The sequence below is a fragment of the Alligator sinensis genome, unplaced genomic scaffold (genome assembly GCF_000455745.1).
Source record: "Alligator sinensis unplaced genomic scaffold, ASM45574v1 scaffold608_1, whole genome shotgun sequence".
In the NCBI taxonomy this organism is placed as follows: domain Eukaryota; kingdom Metazoa; phylum Chordata; order Crocodylia; family Alligatoridae; genus Alligator; species Alligator sinensis.
Genome location: NW_005842799.1, coordinates 675,602 through 690,697, shown reverse-complemented (window position 1 = coordinate 690,697; position 15,096 = coordinate 675,602). Strand labels below are relative to the sequence as shown.

Genomic DNA, 15,096 nt, shown 5'->3' with positions numbered 1-15,096 from the left:
GCTCAGGGAAGTGTTGGATCCAGTGGGTGCTACCAGCAGGAGCAGCACTCAGCCCACTAGCTGCCTGCCCAGGCAGCCTACTGCCTCAAAGGGAAGGACCAGGGGCCCCCACAGGTCAGGGGCCACTCAGTCAGCTGGCAGCTCACATGGACAGGCTTCTCTGGGGAAAAAAAAAAAGTGGCAAGGGACCCAGTCCTTTTTTTTCACAGATCCTGTCTGTGATCAGGGGGGGAGCTGCCAGTGGCCCCTGAGCTGTGGGGGGCCCCAGTCCTTCCCTTCCCCAAGGGGACTGCTAGTGGGCTGGGGCCTGCCCCAGCTCAGAGTCAGCACCCAGCCTGATCTAAATGTTGCCCAAGCTGGCCCACTCACAGCCCCTGGCCCACTGGCAGCCCACTTGGGCAGCCCTGGGCGGCACTGCCACTATGGAAGGAAGCACCAGGGCCCCCCTACAGCTCAGGGACCACTTGACCCACTGGCAGCTCACCCCACAGCCTCTGGAGAGGCAGCCAGGCATTGTAGATGTGGGGGAAGGATTGGGCCCCTTGCCATAACAGTGATGGAAGCTCCTAAATTGAAACAGTGGGTCTTTAATCGTCATAATTAAAAATCCACTGTTTCAACTTAGGGGACTAAACCCCTGTCACATGTACAAGCGCCCCATGGGACCCAAAGTCACAACTGTTTATCTAAACCACTTCTGTAATACTCCAGGAAAACTTCTGCAATTTCAGTTTCCCAGCTAGTTCCAATTTGGTCATATCTCAACTCCAATTTAGCATTTGGTTTGTTTCCAAATGGTTTTCAGTTTCTGTCCAAGAGAAGTCCAGAACCTGAGTAAAATTAGACAGTTATGGGTAGGCTTTCCCCGTTCTGTTTATTTTACTCTCCTACACACTTCACTGAAGCTAGTAGACCTGAGATACTTTACACCAGCTGAGGATCTGATTAAAATTATAATGCACATGCACAGACCTATTAAAAGCTTCAAGATACTGAATTTCTAACACATTCCTTTCTCTTAGGTATCCACCTGTTTCTATAGCTATGATCCATTTAAAGAATGGTACAGTTGTCTGCCCTATAGAACTCAGGATACAAAAAAATTTTCTGGGCGAGTGGTGGCATTTCTTATTGACTATCAACAGGACACTGCAGTAGCTCTTATAACTATTCAGGTACAGTATGAAATCAGGGACAGTATTTGCTATTCTGAGCCTCTGAACTTTAGCTATTTTGATTCAGTTGCCCAACCTTCTTTGCCACACTGTTATTCTGTTAAGGAAAACAGTTTTTGAGACAGGATGCTGCACAGTGTTGATGAGTAGTTAAAGCAGGGGACTGAAAAAGAAGAGATATGGGTTGTATTCCTGACTCCAGCTTCTCCATCAGTTAAAAAAAAAGGGGGGGGGAATCTGATAATTTACAGGAGTGTAGCAAGGATGAAGTCCTTCTGTGAAATGCACCCCAGTACAGAAGTCCAGAACAAGCTTATTGGAAATAAGTGGTTTACAGGCTTTATGCTGCACTTCTGGATAAGGGTGAGTTTTACCCTAAGCATTTGGAGATCTTGACTGGGATGTGCTACTGAAGTGGAACATAGAAATAAAAATGCTGCTAGTGTGTTTTTATCTACTATTCTTTCTATTAAAATGGGTTCTTCCCTGGCACTGAAAAAGTTATCTCAGCAAATGCCTTTTCATAAGCACCAATATTCTGAAGAAGAAAATACAACATTTAATTCAAATTTGCAGGCTATCTTGAAGCCCTGCTAGAAATACCACACAGCTGTTCTTATTCCCAGCTCCTTTTCCCTGCATCAGAGGTAGTTCTTCATCTTCCAAATATCATAAAAAGCCTTTCCCTTAGATTACAAGTAATAAAAAATGTTTGTATTTGATCAATCAGTAGAAAACAAAAATATGTTCCCAGGCACATGATAATATGCTTGTTATTTTATTCAAGTTCTATGTACTAGCTGCTGTCTCCAGATGTAAAATTAATTATCAACTTAACTGTGCTGATTCTAATACTTTGCATGCTAGTAGTTCTGTTAGCTATTGTTAATAATATTGTTATTCATTTTTAGAATAAGGCAAAGGTTTCGGTATACAAGATAACAGACCACAAATTGCACACACGGACAAAATTTCCATCATTTTGGTTTCCAGATACTAAATTTTTTCCTACTGGAATGTTTTTCCATCCAAACAGTCACTTTCTCTATGTTTATGGAAACCAGGTGAGTATGCATGGGAACAGACATAAGGTTGATGACTTGAGGAGGAAATTCTAATTCTGTTTCCTAGAAGTAATTTTATCAAACTCTTACTAACTTCAGTGGAAGCAACCCAAAATATCAAATTGTCACAGATTTTCTAAATGTTTGAAAAAAAAATTACTTTACTTGATAGTGCTAACTCTGCATCCCTTACTTGCACTGAATGGTTTCTGTGAATGCTCGCATTAAGTCACAGTGGATGTGTCTACACAAGATGCTAACTGCTCAGTAGCCTAGTAACATTGTGCAGTAGCGTGCAGGACAAAAACCATGCTAATACACTACTGCGCGGTAGTATTAAGCTACTGTTCAGTTAGCATCACTAAAAAGCTGTGTGCTGGCGCTATTTTGCAGTAGCACCAGTTACTGTGCATTGATTTAGTACTTGGTTATACAAGTACTAAGCGTAATGCATGGTAACTACAGTGCATTGATGAACATGTAGACACCCAGTGAGATTTTGCAAACTGAGGTACTATTCAGTATGAGTCAGGTTGTCAGAATTAGGCCTTAGAGAGAAAATCATTCATTTTAATAATGGGGAAAACGTTAAAGAAATATATTTTAATTTTGCAAGATGCAAAGATTTCTGTGGGTAATATATTTCATTGAGCCAAAAGCATGGTTGGGATAGATTTAGACAAGCTTTTGAATACAGCACTTTCTTTTTGTCTATCTATCAATCTTTGAAGACCACTTCTCTACATGTCGAGCCCATCCTGATGGTAGCTTGCTAAATGGATTCCACCTTTCCTCCCATCACTGTTTGTTTCTCCAGCCATAGACAGTGATGACAGTGGCAGGCCCAGTACCCACCTGACACCCATTGAGAACAGTGGTGGGATCTACTTTGAAATCCTTTTCTGCATTGTAGGCACTGTATGTGTGGGCAGTCAAAGTGCATCATGCCCATCCCCCAGCTGCTTATCCTGATGTGACCTGGAGGTGGCACCTAGTGGTAGCAACACCAAAGCAAGCCTGCCTGGCCTGGTGCACCCCATATGAGCTATCCTTCACCAAGAGAACTGGCAATCTCCAATATTTCCATTTCTTGGTCCAGTCATGTATCACACATGAATTTGGACAGTTAACTTTGCAACAAAATGTTTATATTGCACTGGACCATCAAGGGTGCATTCTGCAACATGAAAGATGAATAGTTAGTCTTGAATATGTAACTCCATAAAAGACATGAGGGAGGGGGTTTCAGTCTCTAGTAATTTAGTGTTTTTGACATTCAGAAAACTACGGGCCTCCATCAACAAGCTTGTAATGACCAGATCCCAGACCCAGTAATTCAGATTCAGGGTGAGACTGGTGAAGGTTGAGTATTTCCCATACCTCAGAGGCCACCTCTCACAGAAGGCTGACATTGACAAAGAAATCGAACATCGCCTCAGATGTGCAAGTGTAACAAGTGGAAACAAGTATCTGAAGATCATAGTATCAGATCCTAAACCAAGCTCATGGTTTATCAAGCAGTTGTGATCGCCACGAGCATCAAGACAATGATTATCCAACATTAATTTTGCTGGGCTGGCCACCTCATCTGGAGAACTGACTCCAGACTTCTGAAGCAAGTTTTATTCTCCCAGCTCAGTCAAGGTATACACTCAAGAGTAGGGCAGAGAAAGCACTTCAAAGATATCCTCAAGGCCAACTTGAAAAAATGCACCATCAATATCAACTCTTGGGAGACTATCATCCAGGGCTGCCTGAAATAGAGGAAGAGTCTAATGCAAGGATCTCAGTACTTTGAAACCTTACAGGAGACAGAAAAACAGAAGTGGCAGAAACAGTGTGTTGTAGACTGAACCAAGAACTCGAAGCCACCCACCCACACAGAAACATGTGCCCAAGCTGCAAGAGTCTTTCGATCCCAGATAGGCCTTATCAGCCATCTTCAGACCCACAAATAAAGCAAGCATGAAAGATAATCATCCTTGACTGTAAGGGATTGCCGATGATGATGATAAGTGTTTTTGTTGCTGACAAGTGTTTCATGCTTGGCCCCTAGGAGGGGGCTACACTGTTTTTGCACTTCCAGCCTTTTAAAATATTTTTATAATAATGGATTAAAAGCAAAAGTTTTTCTTATGCCATGCGTTATTCTTAAATTACTTATGTACAAAGTATAGATATCAGGAAATCTGCTATCATCAGATAGGATCTAATATCTAGAAACATCAACTCCTGGATTTTGGATTAGCTTGGTATATTTGTTGTATATTTGTTGCATCTCTGTCTTAATAAAGAAAGTATATTTTTATAATTTGGGGGCTGGTGTCTCTGCCTTGAGTATACCAATATTCAATTAGAAGAGTCTCTATAGTGAATCTGTCTCCAATTTAAATGAAGGCAGTAATTTAAGAGTGCTATTTGGTTTTTTTTTCCCTAGGTATGGTTTTCTGATGATGGAGGCAACACTTTTGTGCTATTATTGAACCTGAAGAATGAAATAGTTGTGAAAATAAATACATGTGTTTACAGTCAGTCAATTACTTTTGTAACTAATAAGGGAAGTATCTTCTATACTAAGGCAGGTGAGGCATTCATAACTAGCTCTCTGAGGGTCAAACCAAACCAGGCCTGGAAAGGTTTCTCACTGAAGTTAATGGGATTGAGAGGTCCACCCCAGTGTGCAGTGCAGGATCAGGATGCTAAATGTTACATCTTTTAGGAGATGATCATGCCAGTAAATGTATTTGTTGTGTTGTTTCAAATGGCTATTTATTAACTTTACAAAGCTTGTTTAAGATTTTTCAAAGTAGGGACATTAAGACCTCCCTACTCCCACTAGGAGTTGCCAGTAGGAACAGCAACACTCTTCAGTCACACTACTATAGTTGCTAGTGTGCCTGACCCATTTTAAACTTACTGTCCTCTGTCTTTTCTCTGTAGGTTTTGAAAGATATGCAAAACTTACGACTTCACAACACAGTGTTTTTACTTTGTACTTTGACCACTTGGGAGCTTTACATCTAATTGTTCTGAATGAGTCAGACCCTGATTGTGTGGATATAAATCAACTTAATTTTATTTCTTTACTTCAGGTCAGTTGTCTAACAAAATGTAATAAACTTGTAAAATATTCTTAAAACCCACAGAGAGATGCTTTTTAGGGATGTACAAAATGGGCCCTATTCAATTAAGATTCAGATTTGGCCCGAATTGGGGACAGTAATTCAATTTGTTGATTTGGACCACTGTCCCTGATTCAATTCGGCTGAATCTGAAGATTTGATGCTGATTCGGAGAATCAGCAATTCGGCCACAGACACAGCTTTAAATGTTTTTTCTACATACCTCGAGGTACCAGGTGCAGCTCGTGACCACTGCAATGCTGGGATGGATGGAGCATCCCACAGGAGGACAGTGTGGGCCCCCACATGATTGGCAGCAAACCCAAAAGTGGACAAGAAGTACTTCCGGGTGTGCTGGGGATCACGGTGGGGGCTCCCCGGCACCTCCCCCCCCACCAGCTTGACAATTGGCCATGGGGGGAACCCCCGGGGGCCCCCCCAGACCCAGGAGGCACCAGTCACCAAACTGGGGAAGTGCATGGGGGGCCCCCAGCACACTCCCCGGCAGACCCAGAAGTGGACTGGAAGTACTTCTGGTACACTTCTGGTTCTGCTGCCGAGCATGCTGGGGAGCCCCCTGCATTCCTGTGGGATGCTCCATCCACCCCAGCATTGCAGCATTCGTAAGCCACCTGCTACCTAAAGGTATGTAGAAAAAACATTTAAAGCTGTGTCTATATTCAAATCGCTGAATCTCTCAAAATCGATTTGGAGGGTTCCGATTTGATTTGGAGAGAGTAAAGGGTCCTTTGATTTGATTCAGATTCAGAGATTCGACCACCAAATTGGGCCAAATCTCCACCAAATCGAATCAGGGACTGAAGCTTTGCACAGCCCTAATGCTTTTCCTTCCCCATAAACAAAGTGCAAGAAAAGGATGGGCTCTATCCTCAGCCCCAGAAAGTGTAAAGTGACAGTGCAGTCCCTGTATTTGCATTTTCAGTCCATGAGAAGGAGTAATGAGCAGTCTTTTTGCACCTTTTTGCAGAGTACAAAGAAGTGCAGATCCTCTAGTTCCTCTCTCCTTCCTAATGGAAACAATCATCATCTGATTATCTTCCCTCTAAAGTAAGCAGGCTCACAAAGGCCACCTTTCACTGGCTGGTGAGATCATGCTGTACTTAGCTGTTGTAGAGGGTTTTGAGTGTATGCTTTGGCCATGGTGATTTTCACCTTAAGGAAAGAAAAGAGAGATTAGCAAAACTGCTACATGCTAAGGATGCAGTAGGAAACTGGTATAATACTGTTAAATCAAAATCTCTCAAATTAAGAAGGCATCAGTACAATTTGTATTTTATATTATTTAACAAAAGAAGACTAAAGATAACCTTCTCTCTCTTATTCTAGGAGACTGACTTAGGTTTTGATAACCCATTGGTTGTACAATATGTCACTGAAGAGCAAGTGATATTTTTTCAACATATCGCCTTGAATAACAGCTCAAGTGATAGACCAGAGCCCAGATTTACTCATGTACATAAAGACCAAATACTAATTCAAGGGTAAATATCAATGATGTATCTAAAGTTAATATAGCAGGTATTAATCAGCTAAAATGACATTGCCAAATTCATTATCGTAGTTTTTATTTTAAAGCATTTAAAATACTATTTTAGGAACTTGGAAATATTTGGCAAAACTCTGCCCTCCATAAAATGGGCAAACCCTTTGGTTTCTGTAGGATTGCATAAGTAGATTAATATAAATTTTTCTGTCAGTTATTACTTTTCCTATTCTATAAATGATGGGTTCAGTCTTGCAGTCCTAGTTCAAGCAAAGCATATATTGAAGACTTGTGGATGCCTTGTCACCACTGAAAAGCTTTTATTTGCCAATTGCTAACAGAAAAACTTCAGAAATTTGATTTGCTTGCCTTCTGCTTGGCCAATAGAATGCTAGTAGTAAACAATCAAGGTAAAATGGCACAGTCATGGGGAAGATATATATGGTATAGGAATGGTGTTTCTTAGACTACTGAGTTTAATGTGACTTCTCACATGCAAATTCTGCTTGATGGAAAAGTGTAGGTTGTGGTCCTTGAATTTTTGTTTGGAGTTTTAGTGCAGGCCAGAATGACTCTGCTTGGGTTAGAAGGCAGACACTAGAACCTGGCCACTACTGCTGCCACTTCACTACACAGCAGTGTGAGGAAGAGTTCTCATGGCCAATACTTCTTCCTACGGTAGTACAAAGAGAGTGACTACCACCAAAGCCCCCTGCTGCCAAAAGGTGCCAAAGTCTGTAGGTCAAACAGAATGACTTTGCAAGCCACCAGCCCATGGATCTTTGGTTGTCATCCCCTATTTTACTGGATTTTTCTATTTATTATATTAGCTTTTTATTTAGTTTATTCTCGTACACTGATAATAGGCACTAAATCCCTGTAGAGGCCTGTGCCTGCTGTAGGCGTTATCTGGCCTCTGACCTCTGCCAAGAGACTGGCAACCTACAGGTGGTGACAGGGTGGACTCTAGAGTAGGATTGCCTGGTCTGCCCGGAGGATGATCTTTTTCCTCCCACCTGCCATGACTAGATGGAATAAATTCTTAGGAGGCGGTTCCCTGTGAGTGATCTTCCTGGGTCCAGTCCCTGTCTTCTTTGTGGGGCTCCAACCTCCCGTTTACCCTACCCTAACCACTCCAGTCTTTGGTGGAGTTGAATCTAGGCTGAGGACTGATGATGAATGCCTCAGTGGCTCAAAAATATAGCATGGTCAGTAGCTAGCAGCCTCGGGGCACAAAGCCCAATGTGCAGCAGCAGCCGCCTCACCCCGTGCACAGAGCAGGGGGCCATGTGCCCCCGGGGTCTCTACCAGGGTGCATGCAGCAGCAGGAGCCCCCATCCTGCACACCTGGACGAGTCACCTCGGCTCCGACCCTCCCCTGGCCCAGCCCAGCTGGGACCCCATTCACCCGGTGGCAGGGGGCACAGAGGGGGATCATCCAACTCACCCAGCCTGGCCCCAGTGGCAGGTGGTGCAGTTCAGCCTAGCCATGTGCATCCTGCCACTCATACGTCCTGCTGCTCCCGGACTGCATCCCGTCCACTCCCCACGTGCATCCCACTGCTCCCAATTGCAGAGCCTCTGACAGTCGATCTCAGTCTGGGGCAGCTAGCCCCCCAAATTGAAATCGACTGCCAGGGGCTCCCCAATCGACCAGTCGATCGCAATCAGCTGGTTGGTGACCAGTGCTGTAGAGGTATCTCATTCAGAATTTGATAAAGCCATGATGAAATCCTTGTTTTGCTATTCACCAAGCACTCTCCTGTTTGTCAATCACTAGAAGTGGAGCACACAATGGCAAACACTGAAAGAATTCCTGTTACAATACAGGTAAGTATTTTCTCTTTGTTTGTCTCAGAATACGGACAAAAGAGTTTATAGTTAACAAAGCCAAACTGCATCCATGCTGTGCATATGTTAGTTACTTCCATTAACAGTTTAGTCTAATAATGGATATGTGCTTTTGTTAATGTAGGTCAGTAGGATCAGGTGTGATAGTCAATATTTTCCAACATGACCATCATCCATACTATTTATCTTCAATCATCCTAGACATTCTGAAAAAGTTTCACATTGAATCTGAAATAGACAGTCCTTGTGCAGTGAATGTGTTAACTATTTTTAAGGAATCAGACAGCAGCTCAGTTAGGCTTCATATTTCAAAATCTGGTAAGTATCGATATTGTAAGATATTGACTGTAATGGGGATAGTTTAAAAAACTCATATGTAAACTTTTACAGAAGTCTCCCACTCTAGTTGCATCAGTGTATGCTACGTTTAACCTCCATAAAAAGGACTTCATGTGTCAGGTGTATTAGTTCGAACTGTTTCTTCCCCCTATTTCATTATGGCTAGATTTTTTTCACATTTCATTTCCAAGGCATATGGTTTTTGAATATCAGACAGATGACTATTTCAAAGTTTGTTTTTTTCCTTCTTTTCCCTAAAATTGTATATGTTTATTGTATCCAAATAGTTTATATTACTGTATTTTCTTACATACTACACATTCTCCAGTAAGACCTTGCTTTGGGAAGGCAAAATGACAAACAAGATTTTTCCATAGCTGAATGATGACAGCAGGGGATCCAGACTTCGGTGGCTGTGAGAGGGGTAATGCTGTAGCTCTGTCCCTGAGGGATGACCTCTACCCTCTCCCTCACTGAGGCTGGCAAGGGAAAAAGCACAGCCAGTAGTGAAACAAAGTAGGGAGGGCAATCAGGCCTGCTCATGGTCAGATAAATTGCCATATTTGAGGTCAGGAAGAAATTTTACCCTGTGGCCAGACTGGTATTGACTGTGGGGTTTTGCCTTCCTCTGTAGCAGGAGTGTGACCCTCTTCCTGGAATCTCTTAAGAATATATTAACTCTGAAAGCAGGAAGACATCAGTTTGGCCAAAAATCTCATGATTTTTGGTGCTGTTCTTCATAGATTTCATAGACATTAGGGCTGGAAGGGACCTCGGAAGATCATCGAGTCCAGCCCCCTGCCCAAAGGGCAGGAAGTCAGCTGGGGTCATAGGATCCCAGCAAGATAAGCATCCAGTTTGCTCTTGAAGGTGTTCAATGTAGGCGCTTGAACCACCTCCGGCAGCAGGCTGTTCCAGACCTTGGGGGCTTGGACAGTAAAGAAATTCTTCCTTATGTCCAGCCTGAAACGGTCTTGTAGTAGTTTATGACCATTCGACCTAGTCGTCATCCCTTGGGGCGCTCTGGTGAACAAACGTTCCCCCAGATACTGGTGGTCACCCCTGATAAATTTATAGGTGGCCATCAGATCACCCCTGAGCCTGCGCTTTTCCAGGCTAAAGAGCCCCAGGGCTCTCAGCCTGTCATCGTAGGGTCTGCTTCCCTGACCTCTGATCATGCGCGTGGCTCTTCTCTGGACTCTCTCAAGCTTCTCCACATCCTTTTTGAAGTGTGGAGCCCAAAACTGGACACAGTACTCCATCTGCAGCCTCACTAAGGCCGAGTACAAGGGGAGAATGACATCCTGGGATTTGGAAAAACTTAGCTCTTTCTTTTAAAATATATATAAAAGAAAGAGCTAAGTTCTTTTTTTTCACATTCCCAAAGTGTAGACTTTAAGAACAATGCCAAAAATCATGACAGTTGGCAATACTGCATCATCTACTGTGGTCCCCCTGCTTTACCTATAACAGGTTAGGGTGTTGTGTAAAGGTTGATTGTGTAGTTTTGCTAAGAGGTTAGTGTAACTTGGGCTATGGACAAACATTGAAAAAACCTGAGCGTGAATTGATTCAATCTTTGCAAGCAGAAAATGAAGAAGGGCAATGTCTGCAAGGCCAGGGACCCACAGCCCAAGAGGGGTGCAGCCTGAGAGGGGCATGACCAGAGCCCAAGCCCGGAAACCAGGTCCAGTGTATGGGCCTAGACTGAGAGGGGCCAGAGCCCAGAAACCAGGTCTGGCATAGTGGGCCTAGGCTGAGAGGGGCAGCCAGATAAAAAGAGGCCAAAGCCAGGAAGGCAGTAGCTGCAACAGGGGCATGGAGGCCTGAGGAGGCCTAAAGTGATAACTGGTAACATCTGTTAGGCATGGGCATGGCTGTAGGGATGGAAGGAGAACACAAATAGACCTCAAGACAACTGGTACCCTGGGGTGTAGACAGGCCAGAAGGGCCCACCTAGTGCTCAAGAGGCAGGACTGGGACCAGCTGGATCCAGGGGGCCTCTGCTGGCTGACAGACAGACATAGCTGGCTCTGGGACCCTAGAGCAGCCTTCCTTTTTACAAATTAACTAATTGCATCAAGGTATAGCAGATGAGAGAAAAGGGAAGGTACCCACAGAGCCAGAGCAGGGCAGAAGCCATGTGACCACCATCATCACAGTTTTTCCTGGGGTCCAAACCTACTACAGTTAGACAATGGATTTATATAGGATATTCTGGATAGGGATGATCCTGCCTCAGGCAGCAGATTGGTCTAAATGACCTCTCAAGGTGCCTTCCAGCCCTACTTCTTTATAACTATAATTCTCACTGATTCTATGATTCCACAGTTATCTCTCTCCCTTAGATTATATATTGATAATATCTAACATCTGTCAAGAGGTACAGTTACCAGAGACTGTACCCTTGGGTGCTCAGGACTAGTGCTCCAGTCATCCACCCCTCATTACAATACTGCCTGTTCCTGAAAGCCCACTACAGTTCTTTTGTTGAATCCAAGAATAATCCAAGAATAACCCCAAGAGGGGTTACAAAGACATCTCTGATGTTTTGGCAAAGAATGGACAAGCTAAGAGTCACAATGTAGCGGAATCTCTCCAGAAGTGCGGGAGAAGACTGGAAGAGATTCAGGCAAATATTTGCAGGATTCTTGGAAGCAAGTAGAGCTACGGAATAAGATGAGGAACAGGGGGCAACCATTTTTCTGAAGAGGGCCATGTAAGCAGGTACTTTATGGGCACTGACAGAAGTGATATTTGTTGCACAATTGGCCCCCTGAAAACGCTCTACAGCCATGCCTTGACAGAAGTGCACAGCTGCAAGAGCACTTTAAAAGTGCCCAATCACACAACAAATTAACCCTCATTTAATGTGGGTTCAGATTTATTAAGGGTTCAGATGAAGGTGCTCCAAAATGGAGCACCTTCATTAACTGCTGTTTGTCCCTGCCCATGAACAGGGCTGGGCTGCATCAGCCCTGCTCCTGGTACTGTCTTTAGGATGGCAGCGGGAGGGAGCTTGGTTTGAGGACAGGGCAGGTGGATTGGAGCTTCCAAATTTAGACTGAACAAACCCCAGACAAAAACTCCCTCACCTGCTTTCTCTCTCCTCCCATCCTGAAGACAGCACTGGAGCTGGGAGTGAAGGGCAGGGCAAGGGGAGAGAAACTGCAGACACACAGCCTCTCTCCACTGGATCAGCTCCAAAGTAGAGCTTGATTTCCTCTCCCCTCCCCACCAACTAAACAGTGAACATCTGTTGGGTCTGGGGGGAATGGGCATTGCTGTAATTCATGACACTTTCAGTGAAGCACCATGAGTTACAGTGGGGAGCTGCATGTCTGTCAGTGCCTGAAGTTGCTGCCAATCAGCCAGTTGGTCCTACCAGCTATTGGTCCTACCAAATAAACTTCAGTCTCAAGTAACACAAATAGAGCAAACCAAATCCTCCATCCTCTCTGGACATTAAGAGAAAAACCACTTTCCACTCGGTTTTCCCAGCACAGCAGTTTAGCTTCTCCTCCTTGCAAACTGTTCCCTCACAGTCTGCCACATCTGCTCTCTCCTCTGGGTTTTAACATCCCAGTGGGACACTCCTTTATTATCTCCTTTCTGAAGGTCCTTACCAGAATTCACTTCCCCTTTCTAAGGGGACAGGCCACCCTGTTACAGGCAGGTACAGAGGCAGTAACTATGTTCTATAGTTTTGCTCTGATTGAAAGCAAATAACCCAGTTTTGAGACAATAATGACTATATTTAAAGAATATTGTATGACTAAAACAAATGAGGATTTGGGGAGGCATTGGTTTCAAGACATCAAAGAGGAGGAGAGACTTTTGATTGTTTGCTAAGTCAAGAATGCAGTTTCAAAGACCAGACTTAAATTTGGTTCAAGTAGTTTGAATCTGCCAGGCTGCTGAGCTAAAACAGCACAGAACACAAGTTTTGGATGGCAAACAAGACTCAGCTACTGTTGAGCTGATTACAAAGCAAATAAAGTTGCAAACAATAGAAAATAAGCATGATGTTTCAGGCAAGGAAAGCTGCTAGTGTCGCCAAAAGTATGTTAACTGCAAGCAAAGAGTGAAAGCAGCTTTTAGCAACATGAAGACTGCAGACAGTAGGCACGTCTACATACGGTGCACTACGGCAACACTGCAATCACGTGGGTCTACATATGATTGCCTGTTACACTGCCGTAGCAGCACACTCCCCGTGTATGGTGCACTGCTATGGTGATGTAGCAGGGAAATCTAAGCATGCTCTGCCTGCACAGTGCAGTAACTGCCCGTACTGCGCCATGCTTTAGCACAGCACCGTAGCAACATCACCGTATGGTGATATGTAATGCACCCACAATGGAAGAAAATACAGACCTAGACAATATTCGGACTATAGACAGAAATGTCATGCAGGAAGTTCTCTTAGCACTTAGAAATGAAAAGAAAGGAAGAGATTTTGCTGCAAATGGCAGATGCTAAATATTTCTCCACACTAGATGCCTCATATTGGTCCTTAGGTACCTCAAGAAAAAAAAAAGCAACTAAGGTGGCTACATTCCTACAAGCCTCTTAAAGGGCCAATATCTTTAAATCTGCATATTGCTTTAATTCCCTTTTTGAAGTCTCCAGCTGCTTTAGATTTTGTTTTACTTTATTTTGGGCATCTTTGACTTCTGTGAACATCTCCATTATCTGTTCCCATATTGGTCCACCAAAAAACAAATTATATCTTCTCTGCCTGGAAACTTCATGTGGTTCCTGATGTTTGTTACTCTTTTTCCTACCAGAATGCTCCATTAAATCTGTAAGTTCACTTACCCAAAAATACTTTACATTAGATCTAGGACCAGTTGTTAGTTCCTGCTGCAGTGCACAAATAAACTTCAAAGCAGACTTAAGTAGCTTTCTGAGGATTTTCCTACCAAGTCAGTATCCCATACTGTTACAGGGCTTGTATAGCAGGTCCTATGTCACTTGTGGCTGACCCTTCCCAGCAAAAAGGCATAGTTGAAGCAAAGGTGGTTTGGTCAGAGAGCTTCCACATCTATTCAGTGCTTGGTTATTGTAATGGCACTTGGTGCTCTTAGCGGGGTTTTTTATTTGGTTGTTAAATAAAGCATTTCAAAATGAACTATGGGCACCATCTTATGAAACTGAGCACTCTCTCTTCCACATTAAAATTAGGTGCTCAGCAGTTCACAGGACCAAGTTCCTTGTTTAATGAAATGTATTGCTGTTATAACTAACACGAAACCTTGAAACCCAATATGAAATATTGTTCATAAACTCTTACTGATGAATATTCTTTTACTGAATACAGATTCTGCCACTGTCATTCATATTGAGTAATAACTTAATTCATGCATGTTTATATGAGTAGAGGGATAAAATACCAGTACTGTCAGGGTGCAGCCAGGTGCCCTGGGACAAAGTGGAAGTGGGGATTTCAGTTTCATGTTGCAAATACAGAGCTGCCAGCAGCAGCCTTTTTTTTACCCCTCTCCTTCCCAGTCAGCATCCAAGTCAGTTGCCCCTATCGCCCCCACTAGTTATTCCACTGTAAAATACAGCTCAAAATAAGTAAGGGTGCCATAACTTGATCCAAGATTTGCATGCTAAAAATTAATAAACAGAAAATGTAACTATTCTATTTGCTTCATTTTAGAGGAGGGCAAAAATTTTTCTATCAGCAAAATATTCATGCAGTCTGATATAGAAAAGAGTGTGGTGATTCCAGGCTATAGCAGTTTCTTGATCATTGAGATTAAAGATGATCTGAATGCTTTGGCTCATCCTACGATGCCTGACAAAGTGCCTTTCAACAAAAGTTTCCAGCCATATACATGGTTCTTATATGACTTTGGTACTAAGAATGAAAGACAATGGAAGATTAAGGTAGATGATTGTAGGTACTGGATACAAGAAGTTAGTGAGCTACCAAAGAATGCCATTAAATACATGGATCTTGGAGAAGTCAACACATTTACATTCAGAGTAACTCCTGTTGATACAGGTAAGAAATTTGAAATGTATTGTTT

The 15,096-nt window shown here is 43.2% G+C and overlaps 1 protein-coding gene across 1 annotated transcript in view; it reads left to right on the top strand.

Annotated features, from left to right (window-relative positions):
* CATSPERB (cation channel sperm associated auxiliary subunit beta) overlaps positions 1 to 15,096 on the top strand; it is a 79,547-nt gene that overhangs the window by 17,545 nt on the left and 46,906 nt on the right. The window contains exons 7-13 of the mRNA XM_006035097.2: positions 1,023 to 1,175; positions 2,087 to 2,239; positions 4,677 to 4,821; positions 5,180 to 5,331; positions 6,709 to 6,863; positions 8,841 to 9,034; positions 14,724 to 15,071. Of these exons, the coding sequence (XP_006035159.1) occupies positions 1,023 to 1,175; positions 2,087 to 2,239; positions 4,677 to 4,821; positions 5,180 to 5,331; positions 6,709 to 6,863; positions 8,841 to 9,034; positions 14,724 to 15,071 (1,300 nt within the window). The remainder of the gene's footprint in view (positions 1 to 1,022; positions 1,176 to 2,086; positions 2,240 to 4,676; positions 4,822 to 5,179; positions 5,332 to 6,708; positions 6,864 to 8,840; positions 9,035 to 14,723; positions 15,072 to 15,096) is intronic.